The following is a 19321-nucleotide window of genomic DNA, read 5'->3' on the forward strand; positions in this document are numbered from 1 at the left end:
ACACTACACTATCAAAGATGTCATTTATTTTGTGTTTGTGGCTCAATCTAGATGTGTAACATTTTTTTTCCAATGTTGTTTACTACTTTGGCGTCAATAGTCAGATAAAGTCCAGAGATGGCATTGTAAGCCAGAAACGGGTTGATGCAATAAATTAATCCTGTAGAAGATAAGCAATATAGTGCTTTTCATTTATCATACTTTTTTACTTTTGTTATAAGCATTGCTGTGATATTGAGTCCAATGCTTTTCTTGGAACTTTTCTATGTATATGGGGTGAAACTGTCTAAGTCTAAATACTAGTCAGGTATATATTACATGGATTGTTTATCAGTATTTCAAGTGGAGAATGTTGTTTGGTTTTTAAAAAATTAATAGTTTTATTAGGGTTAACATAGCAACATGGATGCTTATCAAGAATTGTATTTTCTGTGAGTGAGCTTGGTATATTATGTAGCCCTTATTCAGTTAAGTATTAGTGAAGAAGACAGCATCTGGTCACAAATCCTTTATTTCACAGCCTTAATAGGTTTGAGAAATAATGTTTGATTTCAGATGTGGTTATATTTACACTTCTTACATGGTGAATGTTTTTGGTGACAGCTATCTAATGACATATTTTCCCTCCTATTAACCAGCAAAATGCATCACACCAGGGTTGCCGCCATTTTAAACAGACACCTTGAGAAATTACACATGAGTATCAGCATTATTGCTCAACACTTATAAAAACAGCAGAATTTCTTTAAAATGAATCAGACAGTTATAAGGAACAATAACATGTAACTGAGTGCATTCTTTAAATTATCAGATGTCAGTAAATTTGCAGGGAATGGTTGTCAGAGTGCAGGAATTAAAATGGTTTTATGCAGTTTTAACAAGATCACATACAACTTTTTCTCATCTTTTGACAAGTGTCTGAAGAATATGGAATTAGCTATCAGCATAAAGTAAAATATGAATGTTGTAATAAACAGTGCTATAGTCATGTAACAGATGCACAGAATTTTGGGAAGATCTTGTACTTAACATTCAGCTAGGAGTCTTTATGTACTAAAATGGAAAACTGTTGGAAATTTATAAAGCTTCCTGAGTGACATAGAATGAGAAGAGGTTTATACCTCAAATTGTGATGTTTTGCAGTCTATTTGCTTATAATAAATCATATAACACACCTTTGTCTGGAATTCTGCTTTACATACTGACATGCATGGTTTAATGCTAAATTAGGAGATCATCAGAAATGAGTAGAATGTTAAAACAAGGAAAAGCGGTACTCCTGCCTGATACAGTTAAACCTGTTAGTCTCTCTGCCCATAGTATTGTAAGATCCAGTTGACATATACAAGGCAGCTGAATACATTTTTATATGTATCTTGCAAATAATTTTATTTATTAGTCATTCATCTTTTTGTCACATATTGAGCTGTTGCACATCGCATTATAGCTTGATCAAATGAAGCTGGAGGTCAAACACACATTATCTTGAAGATACCCAGGGTGTTTTTGTTAATTATTGTCATGTAGTGTTATATTTATGTATATCACTGTTTCTTTTGAATAGCAGTGGATTATTTACAACATAATTCATGAGGGAGTAAATACACTATGAAACAATAGTCAGAATGCCTCCTTAAGCAGATGTCTACAAGGTGATCATGGGTAAGCACCACATATCACTCTTATAGTGTGTTTGAGCAATGAAGACTTTCTTAAGGATGAGTTACTCCGCAACATTATTATTATTCCATGTGGCATTGAGTATGTTATTTCTCTAGAGAGGAGAATAATAGAAATTGGTAAATGTAATTTTCATAAGCACTAGATTGTTAGCAACAGGGATGGGGACTGAAATATCAAAGAATGGTCTTTGTAATATCTGCTAAGACACTCAGAACATATACAGGTAAACCTCAATTCACTCCATGAAAATACCATGTTCAGTGGAATTGTGTAAAATGGAAGAAATTTTACATATTAAATCCTGGATTAGGTACTCTTCTAAAATTATGTCACACAGTATGTCAACTAAAAACAACCAGTATTTTTTTCCTGCAACTAAATTAAATACAGAAGAAAATAAAAACATCAAATGTAATTGATGAAACAAGAAACAAACACTCGACATGTACAATATAATAACCTTATAAAGTTTTTGTATTTCAAATTTTGAAATTTAAATAGCTTCTAGTCTTCAGAAGATTTTTGTGATGCTGTGTTCAACACAGTTTCTGTGATTATTTTCAGAGTAGACTCAGCAGTTGCAGTTGATGTGGTTCACTCTTACAGTATAAAATCATTCTCAAACAAATTATTAGATATATGATCTCAAACTTTCCAAGATTATATGCTGCTTCCATGATGCTCAGTTGTACTGCCAAATTCGATTATCGAAACACCACAATATTTTGGCAGACAGCTCTCCTGGCATCATCAGATGATGATGATTGAGCACCACTTGATAATGGCATAATGCTTCTCTGGTGAAATATTGTTGACTTTCAACAATAGGATTTGGCAGTACACCCAAGAACCATGGAAACAAAATAATAGATTATTGATCATTGATTTTTCTTCAATTTGAGCTCATGCAAGTTCTTGTAGTGTTTTAAGAACATGTTCAACCTCAATTTACACTTAATTTCTCTCCTCTTCTGGATCACTGTCTTCAAAAACTGCCATGCAGCACATTTTGAAGACATTTGCCATCGCCTTAGTTGTCATCTTTCATATGGGTTGAACTTCCTTGACCTCAGTTTCTTCCTTAACCTCAGTTTCTTCCTTCTTATTGCTCTCCACAATAGCCATCAAATCTTGATTGTTCAGAACTGCAAAATGAGAGTGTAGAACCTACACTGTCATCATCATCATCATCATCATCATCATCATCATAATACTCACTGTTGTCATACTCACTGTCTCTTCAGCTGAACTGGCAATGTCTGTTTCCAGTTTTTTTACTCTGATGCAGAATCAGCAAGTTTTCTCCATATGTCTTTCGCACATCATTCCAAGTATTTTTAGTTGTGCAACTTCCACGTTAATGTTTAACTTTGGCCACAATTTCTTTATTGGAAGCTCATGATTGTAGTCTTCGACACGCTTTTAAAAAATGTTGACAGATAGTATGCCTTAAATGTATCAACATCCTCTGGCTCATGGTATGCAATATGGAGATCATGGAGGCATAATCAGCAGGTATTTTCATTTGAATCAGTGATGGAAGGTGGATGATGACACACATTGTCTTCTAGAACTTTTAATACATTGCATATGTGGGACATGTGATATTTATCAACAGTAAATCTACTCATGGATCTCCTGATCTCATAATAATGCTTTTGCAATCACAGAAATTTGGAGCAAGCAAAGTAAGCAGGAAATGAAGCATGCTTGGTATTAGAACATGATAAACGAATCAAAATCCCAAGATAGTTCCTTTGAAAAATATGTGGCATGTTGCTGTGTCCATCCTTGGCCAGTCTGAGCTTGTGTTAGTCTTTAATGACCTCATGGATTGGGCTTGCAACAGGAATACTTCATTTGTGTACTTGTCATTGAGAGAACTCATAACAGCATCTGAATTGGGCTTGGGCATTAAAAACCTTCAGCATACGTGTGCTCTTATGATATCTTGCTCTCATACAGGGCATACTTTTTATAGATTGTGGATGTGTATAGCTTTCTCCCATGATCTCTTTTAAGTGATGAACATAAAAATATTATGTATCTCCATCTATACTCTGCAGACCACCATGAGGTGCATGGCAGAGGCTATGGCCCATTGTACCTGTTATTAGGGTTTCTTCCTGTTCCATTCACATATGCGGTCACAGTATATTCCTAGAGTCATCATTTAAAGCCAGTTCTTGAAACTTTATTAACAGACTTTCTCAGGATAGTTTACGGCTATCTTAAAAGAGTCTTCCAGTTCAGTTCCTTCAGTATCTTTGTGACACTCTCGCAAGGATTAAATAAACCTGTGACAATTCATGCTGCCCTTCTCTGTATACGTTTAATATCCCATGTTAGGCCTATGTGGTATGGGTCCCACACACTTGAGCAGTATTCTAGAACTGGTTGCACAAGTGATTTGTAAGCAATCTCCTTTGTAGATTGATTACACTTCGCTGGTATTGTACCAATAAACTGAAATCTACTACCTGCTTTACCCACGACTGAACCTATGTGATCATTCCGTTTCATACACCTACAAAGTGTTACACTTACGTATTTGTATGAGATGGCCAATTTCAACAGTGACTTATTGACATTATAGTCATAGGATAATACATTTTTTTTCATTTTATGGGGGTCACAATTTGACATTTCTGAACATTGAGAGCAAGTTGCCAATCTCCGCACCACTTCGAAATCTTATCGAGATCTGACTGAATATTTAAGCAGCTTCTTTCAGATAGTACTTGATTATAGATAACTGCGGGCGCTGATGTGACCTCGCAGTTGAGTGCCCTACAAGCCAAACATCATCATCATCATCATTATTATTATAGATAAGTGCATCATCTGCAGAAAGCCTGATTTTACTGTTAATAGTTTTCTCAAGGTTATTAATATACAACATGAACAGCAAGGGTCCCAACACACTTCCCTGGGGCACGCCCAGAGTTACTTCTACATCTGACAATGACTCTCCATCCAAAATAACATGTTGCTTCCTCCCTACCAAAAGGTCCTCAATCCAGTCATAAATTTCCCTTGGTACCCCATATGATCGTACTTTTGGCAATAAGTACAGGTGTGGTACTGAGTCAAATGTTTTTCTAATATCAAGAACTACATCATCTGCCAGATTGCCATGTGTCATGTGAGAAAAATGTGAGTTGGGTTTCATATGTTCAGTGTTTTTGAAATCCACGCTGGTTAGCATTGAGGAGGTCGTTCTGTTCAAGATCCCTCATTACATTTCAGCTCAGGATATGTTCTAAAATTCTACAACAAATTGATGTCAAGGATACTGGACAGTAGTTTCATGAATCAGTTCTACTACCCTTCTTGTTGACGGGTGTGACCTGTGCCTTTTTCCAAGAACTGGACACAGTGTTTTGTTTGAGGGATCTATAATAGATTATAGTTAGAAGAGGGGCTATATCAACTGCAAATTCAGTATAGAATCTGACAAGGATTCCACTGGGGCCTGGAGCTTGGTTCAATTTTGATGATTTCAGCTGTTTCTCAACACAACTGACACTAATACTTATTTTATTCATCTTTTCAGTGGTATGAGGATTAAATTTTCTGTCTCATTCATTAGAGACTGGGCACTAACTTTGGTGCCCATAACAGCCATTACATAGGACCAGAATTTCTTTTGGTTCTGTGAAATGTCACTTGACAATATTATGCCATGGTAGTCATTGAAGGTATCACACATTGCTTCCTTGACAGCCAAATGTGTTTCATTCAGAATTTCTCTGTCTGTAGCCCTACACCTCGTTTTACATCTATTATTCAGTAATCTCTCTTTAGAAGCTTCCTTACAGTGACTGTATACCATGGACATTCCCTCCCATTATGAACTATTCTAGTGTGTACATATCTATCCGGTGCATGGTCAACTATTCTTTTAAACTTGAATCAGAGCTTTTCAACATACTCCTGCCTTGTTCTGAAAGTTTAAAGTTCCTCATTGAGGTATGACACTACTAAATTTTTTATCTAGTTTACTGAACATATATATCTTTCTGCTTGTTTTAGTTGTCCTTTGTACTTTGGTAAGCATTGTTGCCACAATGCTGTAATGGTCACTGATATCAGTTTTGATATGGACATCCTTAAAGAGGTTAGGTCAGTTTGTTGCCATTAGATCCAATATATTTCCGTCATGAGTGGTGTTCCTGACTATCTGTTCTATGTGGTTTTCAGAGAAGGCATTTAGTAAAGGTTCTCAGGATGTCATGTCATGCCCACCACTAACAGAACTGTAATTTTCCCAATTAATTGTCAGGTTATTGCAATGTATGATACCGCCTTTCATTTTTGCTGTTAAAAAGAGCACTCTCAACTGGTATAATGCAAATGTGTGGATTTTCCCCAAATCAGTATTGTGAATTGTATCCTGTTAGATGCACAACCAAGTTGAGGAAAAAAGCTTAATATTAAGCTGAATTAAATCTACCAACATGCACATTGCCTCAGTGTATGTCTGTTTGCCTTGTCATAGTATGACCAAAATTATAAGACAATATTCGAATCCTACACAAAAAAAAACACCAGCGCCTTTGCTTTCTGCAAATCCATTAGTGATCTCACATTAAATACTTGTTTGGGTTATTCAGGTTCTGTAATGGTCAATTAACACATTTAATGTCATTTAAGTGAGTTATGCTTCCATGGAAATATTATTTTTCCACACATTATTGTTTTATAAGGGTACTATTTTTTGTTGTTTCTAGATCACAAATGATTTCTCAAGAGGACTATAGTTTTATAGTGGCATTTGATAATGCTGATGCTCAAGCTCGTGAGAAGCTACTGAAAGACAATAGGAATCAGGCTGCCAAGACATTTTTGAACCTCCTGGGGCATGTGTCAAAAGATCAGACAATTCAGTATATTTTAATAATGATTGATGACATGTTGCAGGTATGTGAACAAATTTCATGTAATCAGCACTTACCACATAAGCCACCAACAAGAATGAGGAAATGCAATTAATGTATTTTGTTTATGCAGGAAGATCGAAAACGTGTTGAAATATTCCATGAGCATTGTGCCAAAAAGAAGGAATCAGTTTGGGGGCCTTTCCTGAATCTTCTCAACAGACCTGATGGTTTCATAGTAAATATGACATCAAGAATTATAGCAAAGATTGCTTGCTGGAGCCAAGACTTAATGGACAAGTCTGACTTGCAGTTCTACCTTGCATGGTTGAAGGACCAGCTAAAACAGAATGTAAGTATTCTTTAGTTTATGGATCTGTACTTCTACTCTCTTCACTGTTAGTGTTTCTTATGTTACTTTTTTATTTCACAACAGTTATAGAAATTTGATTTGATTCCATTTAAGTTTTTTGTAATCAGATTTCACTGTAGGTATATTGTAGTATGGTGTACTGGAAAAGGGGTTGGGGGTTTAGCTTGAGGGGAAAGTGGAGCTCAGATGCAAGCTACAGTTAAAGATAAAAACCAAATGTTGCAAACTGCCAATGTCAAACAAAGTTCATTCCACTACACTCAGCTGTAGCTAAGTTGTCTAAAAACTGCAGAAAAATTGAATAGATATTTTTTTATATACAATGAAAACATACATCTCCCAATATCATTAAGGTGCAAACCAACAAGTACATCTGTCAAGAATTTACTAGATCTGCTTGAAATTTCTCTTACACTGATAAAAATAATAAGCTGAAGTTAAATATTGTTCATAAAATTGCATTGAAATATGTAGATTTGAGAGAGAATATTGCTTGGGACATCAAAATCACTATACAGGTGATAGCTGAAGTATTAAACCATATGAAGATTTTAAGATATTTTGGATGAGAACAGTAAATTGTGTTATTACTCTTAAAAGTTGTGTGAACTTCATCCTCATTTTCATGACTTCAAATTAAGAATCTAATTCAGTATTTAAAATGTGAATGCACTGTTTCAATGCTCAAATTTAAGTGACTTTGTAATGCAATGAAATAATAAAACTGTAATATGTTTTTGTGTTCATTTATGTTACTTGTGGCTACATATTAACAACCTAAATTAGTTTTTTTGTCTTGTTTTGATTCTGATTCTGACATTGAAAATTTATTTTTTGTTCAGAATTATTAATCTCAAAATTAAATTATTTTGACAACCTTAATCAAATACTTTCTTATATCAGCCTGTAGTTCAGTGGAAAAGTGTGTGATATTTACTCCTTTTGTATAGTGCTGCTTTTTGTGCATTGTTCAGATGGATACTAACACATTACATTTAATATGAAACAAATGTTATTACTGTTTTCTTTCCTCATCGCTTTGCGCCTGAAAATAGTGCTTTTTAGTCAGTTTGTTTGTACAGTTACAGAGTCTGTGGCTATGGATTAAAGAAATACGAGTACTATGTTTGATATAGTATTTCTGCAATTCTTTGTTGTTCTACACTCTCTGTATGTGGACTTCAACTAAAACATGATGGTGGTATTTCCTGTCAAGTCTAATTCTGCTTCAGCAGTTTAAAATTATTTTGGTATGATGGCTTGTGCAAACTTACCTGGTCTTTCATCGTTCTTCATTCTCTCTCAACTAACAGCTGGCATTAGCTGGGCTCTTAGTCAACTGTCTGCTTCAGAAAATCCATACACTAATAACTGGCATGAAGAATTTGAGCTTGACTGCAGTTATATTTTTGTAGAGTGAAGCGCTAAAGGATGCGACTTTGCATGCGACACCTGCAGCAGAGGAATCTTCATCTGGCACTGCTCCTGTTTCGACAGCTGAGCATCCTGAGGAAATTCGGGTTTGTTTTGTTCATTTCAGCTGCAGGCTTCAGACACACAATCAGTAACAACTTCTGCCTGTTGCACTGATCAGGTCTTCTGTATGTAAACTTGAAACAACTCACATTTTTATTTCATACAAAAATGCAGAAATCATATAAAGTAATACATATAAAAACCATATTATTTGCATGATCTTATTAACAGATAGTGAAACATATCAGAATCATTGGTATGGATGTACCATGTATTATTATGTTCAGCAAGTAAATTGGGTAAACTTTAATTATTAAACGATGCAGCTAATAGGTTTTGATTTTCTATACAAGATGAAAATTTACATAAGGTCTAAGATTTTGATACCATTGACAAAGTAGTATTTACAGTAATATGTAATGGCCACTGTCATCATTTAAAGTTAAACAATATATTTTTATCAAAAAATGATCAAATTAGCCATACAGAGACCAGATTCAAGAGAGAACCACACACAAGAAAGAATCTACAAAATGCATATAGTGAGTGACATGATTTTTCTTTTATTGGTTTGGCCTACACATGAAATAAGATATGTATTCTTTCTTTTCTCCTCTGTGTCTTTCCAGTTATTTTTCAATCTTTCTATGTTTTTCTCTTCTTTCTTCTGTCCATATTGCACCTGTCTTTTCTTTTATTTTCTCCTGGAAGCCCTTGAAACCTTTGACTTTTGCTCTGAATCTTTCTCCTATTCCTTCCTCCATTATTTCCATTTCCCTCAGGTCTGCTTTCACTTTTTTTTAATCCACAACATTGATGTTTTGGGGTTTCTGTCAAAGCAGTTAAAAATTCTTGTTTCCTGATTTTTATTTATTTATTTTCATTTTTTACACTGAAATTGTTCTTTGTTTTTCTCTCCTCCCTGTGTGTTCTGTTCTTTCTTGAATTTGAGTTTTAAATGGCTAATGTTATCCATTACTGTATCACCTTAGCATATTTTATTGTAAATCTTGAGTCCCAAGCCTTCAACATCATTAGTTTCCCATTTTTTCTCCTTATTGCACCAAAATAGTAACTTCATTCGTTATACTTGGCTTTATAAAGTGTTCAAGTTTATGATAATTCAGAAAATGAAATATTTTTGTATAAAAACTTTTTTTGTAGAACAATGAGTATATGCAGTCAGTTGCTCGCTGTCTACAAATGATGTTACGTATTGATGAGTACAGATTTGCATTTGTGTCTGTGGATGGCATTTCTACTCTTATTGATGTGCTCCAAGGAAGAGTAAACTTTCAAGTCCAGTACCAACTCATCTTTTGTCTATGGGTACTTACTTTCAATCCACTACTTGCTGAAAAAATGAATAAGTAAGTTACTCTCTTGACTTTTCTCATTACTTGGGATTTTTTTCAGAAACATTTTTAATTATGTCTTTCTAATTGTTTTTACAGATTCAATGTAATTCCTATTTTGGCTGATATACTGAGTGACTCAGTAAAGGAAAAAGTCACAAGAATTATACTGGCTGTATTCAGGGTAAGGATGTTATTTTATCGTGGCCATGTATTACCATACTCATAACGTTTACAGATTATGAACTCATAAACATTTACAAGTTTACAAACTTGTGACCAACTGTGAAGGCAAGCTATGGCATATGACGTGGGTCATCAAAACCCAAGACCAAAGAAAGCATATTATTTAATGACAAAACACAGCTGTGTTTCAGCCCAAAATCTGAAGCTGATTCTTGCCTGTTTGGGCAGTGCTCTTAAGTAAGTGAGCCCTTGAGATACATATTGAAGGCCTGACTTAAAACTTTAGTGTGTTTGCACCTCTATCCTCCTCCTTCTCTTTTCTGGAAACTATTTGTTTCTCGTATGATGCGCTCATCTGGCTCGGTGGCTTAGGTTGCGTTCATAGTGGCACTGGTGTCAGTGGATTCCACCAACAACCAACATTGGCTTAAGACATCTGCTCTTTTTTAATCAGTAGGCCACTATGTGTGTGGTCAAAGTGCAGCTGATCTCATTACATGAATTTACAGATTTCAGACAACGGTCAGTGAAATTCATATCAGTTTATTTTCTATGCTCATATGGGCCAGCACAACGTGAAACATGGACTATGAGAAAGGACTTTGTGGCATCACAATCGGGATAGAGTTTGGAATCTGTGGACTGAAACTGCTTGTTCATTGTAAGCCACAAGTGGGCAAAATCTTCATTGAAAATTTTAGGTGGAAATTATAACCTCAAGAAATAATGCGTTAAAGTGTGAAGCATGGCGTATCTTAATCTAGATATTACTGTAGTGGATGTTTTTTGGGTTGTGGTATGTTGACATTAGCTGTCTACAAATTATTTTTAGTCCTTATTGGCATTTTCATACCAGTAAGGTGGAGATTCTGTTACATGAAGTACTTTGCAAATGCAGTATATGTATTTCCATTGTCCAGTGCTTTAGATGTTGACAGTACCGGTCGGTACCTTATTCTAAACTTTGTTTGTCCTTCACATGTATACTGAATGATAGTCATTGAAGGTTAATTTATGTATGACTGCACAACTTCAAATAAATTTAGCAACACAAGAGTGTATGTAATCTTGCTTTTCAAGGTGACCAAAAATCATTTCGAGAATGTAAAGCCAAAGAAGCATACATGGAAAACTTCCAAATAACAAAAACTAATTTTGAGCAAAAGTGTGATTTGAGCACTATTAAAAAAAAATCCAGTACTCACATTATAAATGCAGTTCTGGCTCAAGTAAAACTAGAAGTGATATTTAGATATTTGACATCTGACAATTACATCTTTTCAATATTCAAGGCCTATACCACATTTTGAAAAAGTACAATATCAGAGTTTTGTATGATGTGTTGAATGCTGTTTAAGTTAGTTTAAAGATTAATGTAAGAGATTATATTTCCATTGTTTTACCTCAAATAATACAAAATATTAAATTTATTCTGTACCGAATTTTGGAGCTATGCTTCTTGCAGATGCACTAAAAGACACTGCAATGCAGTTGATTTCCTCTATTAAAAGCTTCATCTACATCTACATCCATACTCCACAAGCCACCTGACGGTGTGTGGCGGAGGGTACCCTGAGTACCTCTATTGGTTCTCCCTTCTATTCCAGTATCGTATTGTTCGTGGAAAAAAGGATTGTCGGTATACTTCTGTGTGGGCTCTAATCTCTCTGATTTTATCCTCATGGTCTCTTCGCGAGATATATGTAGGAGGGAGCAATATACTGCTTGACTCTTCGGTGAATGTATGTTCTCGAAACTTTTAACAAAAGCCCATACCGAGCTACTGAGCGTCTCTCCTGCAGAGTCTCCGTAACGCTTTCGCGATTACTAAATGATCCTGTAACAAAGTGCGCTGCTCTCCGTTGGATCTTCTCTATCTCTTCTATCAACCCTATCTGGTACCGATCCCACACTGCTGAGCAGTATTCAAGCAGTGGGCGAACAAGCGTACTGTAACCTACTTCCTTTGTTTTCGGATTTCATTTCCTTAGGATTCTTCCAATGAATCTCAGTCTGGAATCTGCTTTACCGACGATCAACTTTATATGATCATTCCATTTTAAATCACTCCTAATGCGTACTCCCATATAATTTATGGAATTAACTGCTTCCAGCTGCTGACCCGCTATTTTGTAGCTAAATGATAAGGGATCTATCTTTCTATGTATTCGCAGCACATTACACTTGTCTACATTGAGATTCAATTGCCATTCCATGCACCATGTGTCAATTCGCTGCAGATCCTCCTGCATTTCAGTACAATTTTCCATTGTTACAATCTCTCAATACACCACAGCATCATCTGCAAAAAGCCTCATTGAACTTCCGATGTCATCCACAAGGTCATTTATGTATACTGTGAATAGCAACGGTCCTATGACACTCCCCTGCGGCACACCTGAAATCACTCTTACTTCGGAAGACTTCTCTCCATTGAGAATGACATGCTACGTTCTGTTATCTAGGAACTCTTCAATCCAGTCACACAATTGGTCTGATAGTCCATATGCTCTTACTTTGTTCATTAAACGACTGTGGGGAACTGTATCGAACGCCTTGCGGAAGTCAAGAAACACGGCATCTACCTGTGAACCCGTGTCTATGGCCCTCTGAGTCTCATGGACGAATAGCGCGAGCTGGGTTTCACACGACTGTCTTTTTCGAAACCCATGCTGATTCCTACAGAGTAGATTTCTAGTCTCCAGAAGTCATTATACTCGAACATAATACGTGTTCCAAAATTCTACAACTGATCGACGTTAGAGATATAGGTCCATAGTTCTGCACATCTGTTAGACGTCCCTTCTTGAAAACGGGAATGACCTGTGCCCTTTTCCAATCCTTAGGAACGCTACGCTCTTCTAGAGACCTACGGTACTCCGCTGCATGAAGGGGGGCAAGTTCCTTCGCGTACTCTGTGTAAAATCGAACTGGTATCCCATCAGGTCCAGCAGCCTTTCCTCTTTTGAGCGATTTTAATTGTTTCTCTATCCCTCTGTCGTCTATTTCGATATCTACCATTTTGTCATCTGTGCGACAATCTAGAGAAGGAACTACAGTGCAGTCTTCCTCTGTGAAACAGCTTTGGAAAAAGACATTTAGTATTTGGCCTTTAGTCTGTCATCCTCTGTTTCAGTACAATTTTGGTCACAGAGTGTCTGGACATTTTGTTTTGATCCACCTACCGCTTTGACATAAGACCAAAATTTCTTAGGATTTTCTGCCAAGTCAGCACATAGAACTTTACTTTCGAATTCATTGAACACCTCTCCCATAGCCCTCCTCACACTACATTTCGCTTCGCGTAATTTTTGTTTGTCTGCAAGGCTTTGGCTATGTTTATGTTTGCTGTGAAGTTCCCTTTGCTTCCGCAGCAGTTTCCTAACTCGGTTGTTGTACCACGGTGACTCTTTTCCATCTCTTACAATCTTGCTTGGCACATACTCATCTAACGCATATTGTGCAATGGTTTTGAACTTTGTCCACTGATCCTCAACACTATCTGTACTTGAGACAAAACTTTTGTGTTGAGCCATCAGGTACTCCGTAATCTGCTTTTTGTCACTTTTGCTAAACAGAAAAATCTTCCTACCTTTTTTAATATTGCTATTTATGGCTGAAATCATCAAAGCAGTAACCGCTTTATGATCGATGATTCCCTGTTCTGCGTTAACTGTTTCAAATAGTTCGGGTCTGTTTGTCACCAGAAGGTCTAATATGTTATCGCCACGAGTCGGTTCTCTGTTTAACTGCTCAAGGTAGTTTTCAGATAAAGCACTTAAAAAAATTTCACTGGATTCTTTGTCCCTGCCACCTGTTATGAACGTTTGAGTCTCCCAGTCTATATCCGGCAAATTAAAATCTCCACCCAGAACTATAACATGGTGGGGAAATCTGCTTGAAATATTTTCCAAATTATCCTTCAGGTGCTCAGCCACAACAGCTGCTGAGCCAGGGGTCCTATAGAGGCATCCAATTACCATGTCTGAGCCTGCTTTAGCCATGACCTTCACCCAAATTATTTCACATTTCGGATCTCCGTCAATTTCCTTAGATACTATTGCACTTCTTATCGCTATAAACACGCCTCCCCCTTCACTGTCCAGCCTGTCTCTAGGGTATACATTCCAATCTGAGTTTAGGATTTCATTACTGTTTACGTCTGGTTTCAGCCAACTTTCTGTCCCTAGTACTATATGGGCGTTGTGACCGTTTATTAATGAGAGCAGTTCTGGGACCTTTCTATAGACGCTCCTGCAGTTTACTATTAGCACATTAATATTGTTATTTCCTGTTGCATTTTGCCTACTCCTACCCTGCCGTGTCTCAGGAGGCGTCTTGTCGGGCCTAGGGAGGGAATTCTCTAACCTAAAAAACCCACATGTGCACTCCAGCTTTGCTCAACCTGAAATAATACTGCCACCAGAAACCTTGTTGCTTCCTTTCTCAGGTGCACTGGACAAGTGTTTACAGAGCACTGAATTTTCCAGCACTTTTAGGATAAAGTGGACTGCTGTGAAGTCATAAATCACCTTTCATTAAGTAAATTATATGTGCTTACTCGTACACAGATTTTACCAATGCATCATATAGTAGACACATTTGCTTTCACCACATAAGTTAACCATAATGTGCTCATAACCGCATTGGCAAAACCTTTTTACACCAAAGTTGTGTGTTTTGGTGAGATCTCTTATGCGATGTATCATTGAAACTACATATTTGCATAATACACACAAACATAAATATGAAAAGCATCAAATATGACATGCTAGCTTCGAAGGTGGCAGCCACTTTTGACACTAATCAGTGATATATATTTGCAAAAGTTATTTGGTAATTCCAACAACTGAGGACAGAACACAGTGTACTCACCACATTGTTTTCGAGACAGATATAGCTCAGTCACATGCATTTGGCATATTTTTAATAGCAAACGCTCCTTCGCAGCATTTGTCTCTAAATACCGAAGTGTCATGGTATCCATCCCACCCTCAGAGGTTAAAATCTAACCTACTTCGTGGCTAGAATAGATTTTAACCTAACCCAAACTAACCTCTGTGACTCTATTGAAAACTGACAGAGGAGATCAGACACGCCATGATCAAACTGTCAGCTGATGTTATCAGGTGATCGCTCGCAACAGCATCTGACGACCATTTCGGTGTCACTGTGAACACAGCCTTTGTGGAATCCTTGTGAAATTGCAGGTTCCCCTATAAATGGCAGGTAAGCCAGTTTACATGTCGGAGGAAGGCAATGGCATAATGCCTCCAACAGGACCATGCCTAGTAAAGCACTGTGTTGTTCAAAACAATCTCTGGATAGACGACAACTATGATGTACTCTCTGCCATTGTTACATAAAATCTTAGCAAAGTGAGGCAGAGTCCACTTACATATTAGTGTGCAAAACTTAAAGATGGAAGTAACTTTTGTGTGGTGTTTCACTGTCAAGTATCAAAGCTCGTTGAAAATTGGGCCATTCATAGAAAAAACTTCCACAGTATAGTGTGTGCAGATGTGCTGCAGTATGTCTCATCAGTACATCCCACATGTGTTCGATGGGATTTAAGTTGGGCAATGGGCAAGCCAGCCCATTCGCCTCTCATTCCAAGATCTCCTCCACCTGCTCAGTTCAATGCAGTTATGCGTTATCATTCATAAAAATTAAGTTGGGGCCAAATACACCCCTGAAAAGATGCGCACGGGAAAAGAGTACTGGTCACAATAGCAATGACCAGTGGGTGTACCATGCTCAAAGATTTGAATGTGGGTATAACTATGCACCTTTATGCCTCCCCACTCCATAACACCTGGACCACCAAAATGATGAAGTGCGACATTGTTCCGAGGTGCAGTACATGTTCTCGCCTCTTGCCATATGAGGCTAGTCCAGAAACATTACCCAGACTGAGTCCCACTCTTTGTTGGACCAGTCTGTTTGCTCTTGGCACCATCACAAATGATGCCAGCAATATGCGGTTGTTCGTGGTACACAACATACTGGTCATCATGCAGAGAGACCACTCCTATGCGGTCACCATCCCACTGTGGAGCCTGAGATTATGTGCCTTGCAGTCCTGTTAAATGTGGTCACAGTTGCACCCCCTGTTGTACGTGGGTCCCTTCTTACCTGTTGCACAATGTGGTGGGCATTTGATGCTGTAGTTGTCAGTGGTTGACCACCTCCTCTCCTTCGGGCAGCAGTGCCCTTGGTTTGGAAACTCCCCATGCACATGAAACAATGCTGTGAGCAGTACCAAATTCCTTGTGTACACTCTTCACATTTCAACTTTCTTCCAGTTTCCCAATAAATCTTCACCATGTGAAGTCATCCAGATGTTGTTACTGGGCCCTGCTGAATTGGAGACAACCGCCACAGCATTCTGTAACTACTCATGGATTGACATGCCTGTCTTCCCCATTTCTTTAGTTGCCTTGTGTTGCGAGTCTGGCCCCATTTGGCACTATAATCGCATTACCCTTACACCATATAACATCCATGTTTCAGTGCACGACTGGGAGACCTCTATCAACATGCTCCCACAGCTTCATTCATTTCCACCGAATTGTTAATATGTTATATTCCTTTATTTAGCTCATCCTTAACAGCGGTGTACAACAGTTATGTGAACAACAATTGTTACAGTTTTGCTTGTAGTGGTTAATAGGTTTTAACAAAATGCGTAGTTGCCACTTGGTGTGGAAAAATTTGCACAAACAAAATTAGTTTCCTGGAGTGGGCTGGAGGAAGTGGGAAGAAAAAAAAAAAAAAAAAAAAAAGGCTGCAGCTTGCTGCAGAAAAAAAGTGTATGAAGACCTTAGCTGTGACAAGTTCAGGAAGCATAATTAGATACTAATGCTGGATGGAATTCAAATAAGTCCATCAAATTCTGGCTCATCTTTGTGGGTACACAAGATTCACCTGCTAGTAGTAATACACCTCAAGTGTGGAAGCTCATTTCTACTCTTCTTCTTTTGTGACTTGTCCTCACAGCAATTTCTTTTGTTTCCATCATTGACCTATTTCTGTTAAATGCATATTATTTTCCAATATTGACAAACTTCAGTAATAAATATGCTGTTTGGTGATCAAGAAACAAACTTTATATATAAACTATGAAACTGCAGATAGTGAGCAGAACACAGAGCAGAACCAAAAGTTTTTTCAGCTTGGAGTTTTTCCAAAAGTTTAATAAACACAACAGATACACATAACAGAGACTTAAGTCACCAATAATATATCCTCCTTCACTATCTATAGCAGTCTGCCAATGCTGGGGTAACTTCTTCTGTAACTCTAGAAATCACTTGCTTTTGAGACAAAGAACTCGTTGAGCCATGTTTGGAGCACATTTTCATCCAGAAAGGAAGTTCCTCGGAGGTTGTTAGACAGCAAGAAAGTTGAAAATCTGAGGGTACAAGATTAGGTGAGTAAGGTGGCTGTGGAATGACTTCCCAACACAATACCTTTATACTGTTTCTCGTCAGTCTAGCAGAATGCAGGCAGACATTATCGTGGAGTAGAGTAGCACTTCACGCAATCTTCCTGCTCGTTGTTTTTGGATTGCGTATGCGAGATGTCTCAGTTGTTGGCAGTAATTGTCAGCAGTGATGGTTACACCTCGGGGAACCAATTCTTAGTACACCACACGGTCGCTATTCCACCAGATGCGACATTGTCTTTTGTGGATGTGCACAGGTCTCCATGCAGAGAGCTGCTGCTTTATTTGAACTCAACCATTCCTTTCATTTCCTTATGTTAGCATAAAAGACACCATTTCTCATCACCAGTAATGATACATGACAGGAATGGTTAGTGTTGTTCATGAGCCAATTGATGAGCCACCTGCTCATTTTTGTGATTTTGGCTTAGAGTATGCGATACCCATACACCTGATTTTTGAACCTTCCCCATTGCATGCAGATGTCGCACGTTGGTGGAATTATCACAGTTCACCACATTTGGTAGTTCTCAAGTACACTGAAGTGGATCAGTGAGGATTAAGGTATTTCATTGAACCCTGAAGGTCTACCTGAATGTGGAGGGTCACTAATGTCAAAATGATCCTCCTGAAAACGAGAACACCATTTTCTTACTGTGCTCTGTCCAATTGCATTATCCCCAGACAAGGCGCAAATATTTCTGGCTTGTGTCATCCCTCTATTGAACTCAAACAGAAGAATATGTCATAAATGTTCAGATTTCTCCACTTGAAACTCAATTTTCTTGAGTCGATAGCCCCACTCACTATCCCTGAATTACAAAATTACAATATGTACATTCAATTAGCAACAGTGAACTTCAAATAAATCCGGGACACCAGCATGCAAAACAAGAATACTACAGATTAATGCACCAACCTAATATCTATGTATCTGTTTATTGCTCCCAAATGAGGTGAGGTTTCGTGAAGTTCCTGTTGTCAATGCGTCTTATTACCATAAATCAATTTTTATATTTGGTGTAATGTTAACATTCCACTTCCATTAAATGTCCTTTATGGTCTCATTTTGTCATATTTGTATTGTGTTTTATTTCTGATCGTAGAATCTTATTGAAACGCCAGAAGACAGCCAAGTTTCAAAGGAACATTGTATTGCTATGGTACAGTGTAAAGTGCTTAAGCAGTTGAGTATCCTGGAACAAAGAAAACTTGATGACGAAGATATAGTTTCTGACATTGAATTCCTCAACGAGAAGCTTCAAGCATCTGTGCAAGATCTGAGGTGAGATGGCATACAGCATTTATTTGAATTTTTAGCTACTAATAAAGTGATTTGGCTGTATTTTGCACTAAGCTGTTCAAATCTTGAACTGTTCTTTCTGGCTTACATTTTCTGTACTATTCCAAACACGTTTCATCATTCCTGCAGCAAAGCCACTGTTACTCCCATCCTCATCAAAATAGAATTGGTGACTTTTTTAGACATTGTGCACTAGTAAACAAGTACCATGCCTTTGACCAAGTGTTTGATCAGGCAAACGTCCGCAACTCAGAAATTTGTTCTATAAGTTTGATGAAATGGTATGACAAGTCAGGAAAGGAAGGAAACGGTTGCTACTAAATCAAATTACAAGAATAGTAGCAGTGTCAAGTCGCCAACAGGCAAGTAAACAAGACTGAAAACTTTGCTAGCTTTTGAACGAATCCTTTTCTGTTCTAGATACATTCTGCTAGAAGAACTCTATTAGGTTTGCCACAAGCACTCCGGATCGCCCCCCTCTCTCTCTCTCTCTCTCTCTCTCTCTCTCTCTCTCTCTCTCTCTCTCTCTCTCTCTCTCTCTCTCTCCTCAGCGATCACAGGCCCTGTAGACCATGCGCTGCATCAACGATCTGCTTCCACCGCCTTCTATCTCTCGCA

At 37.6% G+C, this 19321-nt stretch overlaps 1 protein-coding gene across 1 annotated transcript in view; it reads left to right on the forward strand.

The window, feature by feature from the left end:
• LOC124776326 (V-type proton ATPase subunit H) overlaps positions 1-19321 on the forward strand; it is a 74448-nt gene that overhangs the window by 25929 nt on the left and 29198 nt on the right. The window contains 6 exon segments of the mRNA XM_047251264.1: positions 6417-6606; positions 6697-6915; positions 8352-8456; positions 9577-9782; positions 9867-9951; positions 18507-18685. Coding sequence (XP_047107220.1) covers positions 6417-6606; positions 6697-6915; positions 8352-8456; positions 9577-9782; positions 9867-9951; positions 18507-18685 — 984 coding nt within the window.

This window comes from Schistocerca piceifrons, chromosome 2, assembly GCF_021461385.2.
Source record: "Schistocerca piceifrons isolate TAMUIC-IGC-003096 chromosome 2, iqSchPice1.1, whole genome shotgun sequence".
NCBI classification, from domain to species: domain Eukaryota; kingdom Metazoa; phylum Arthropoda; class Insecta; order Orthoptera; family Acrididae; genus Schistocerca; species Schistocerca piceifrons.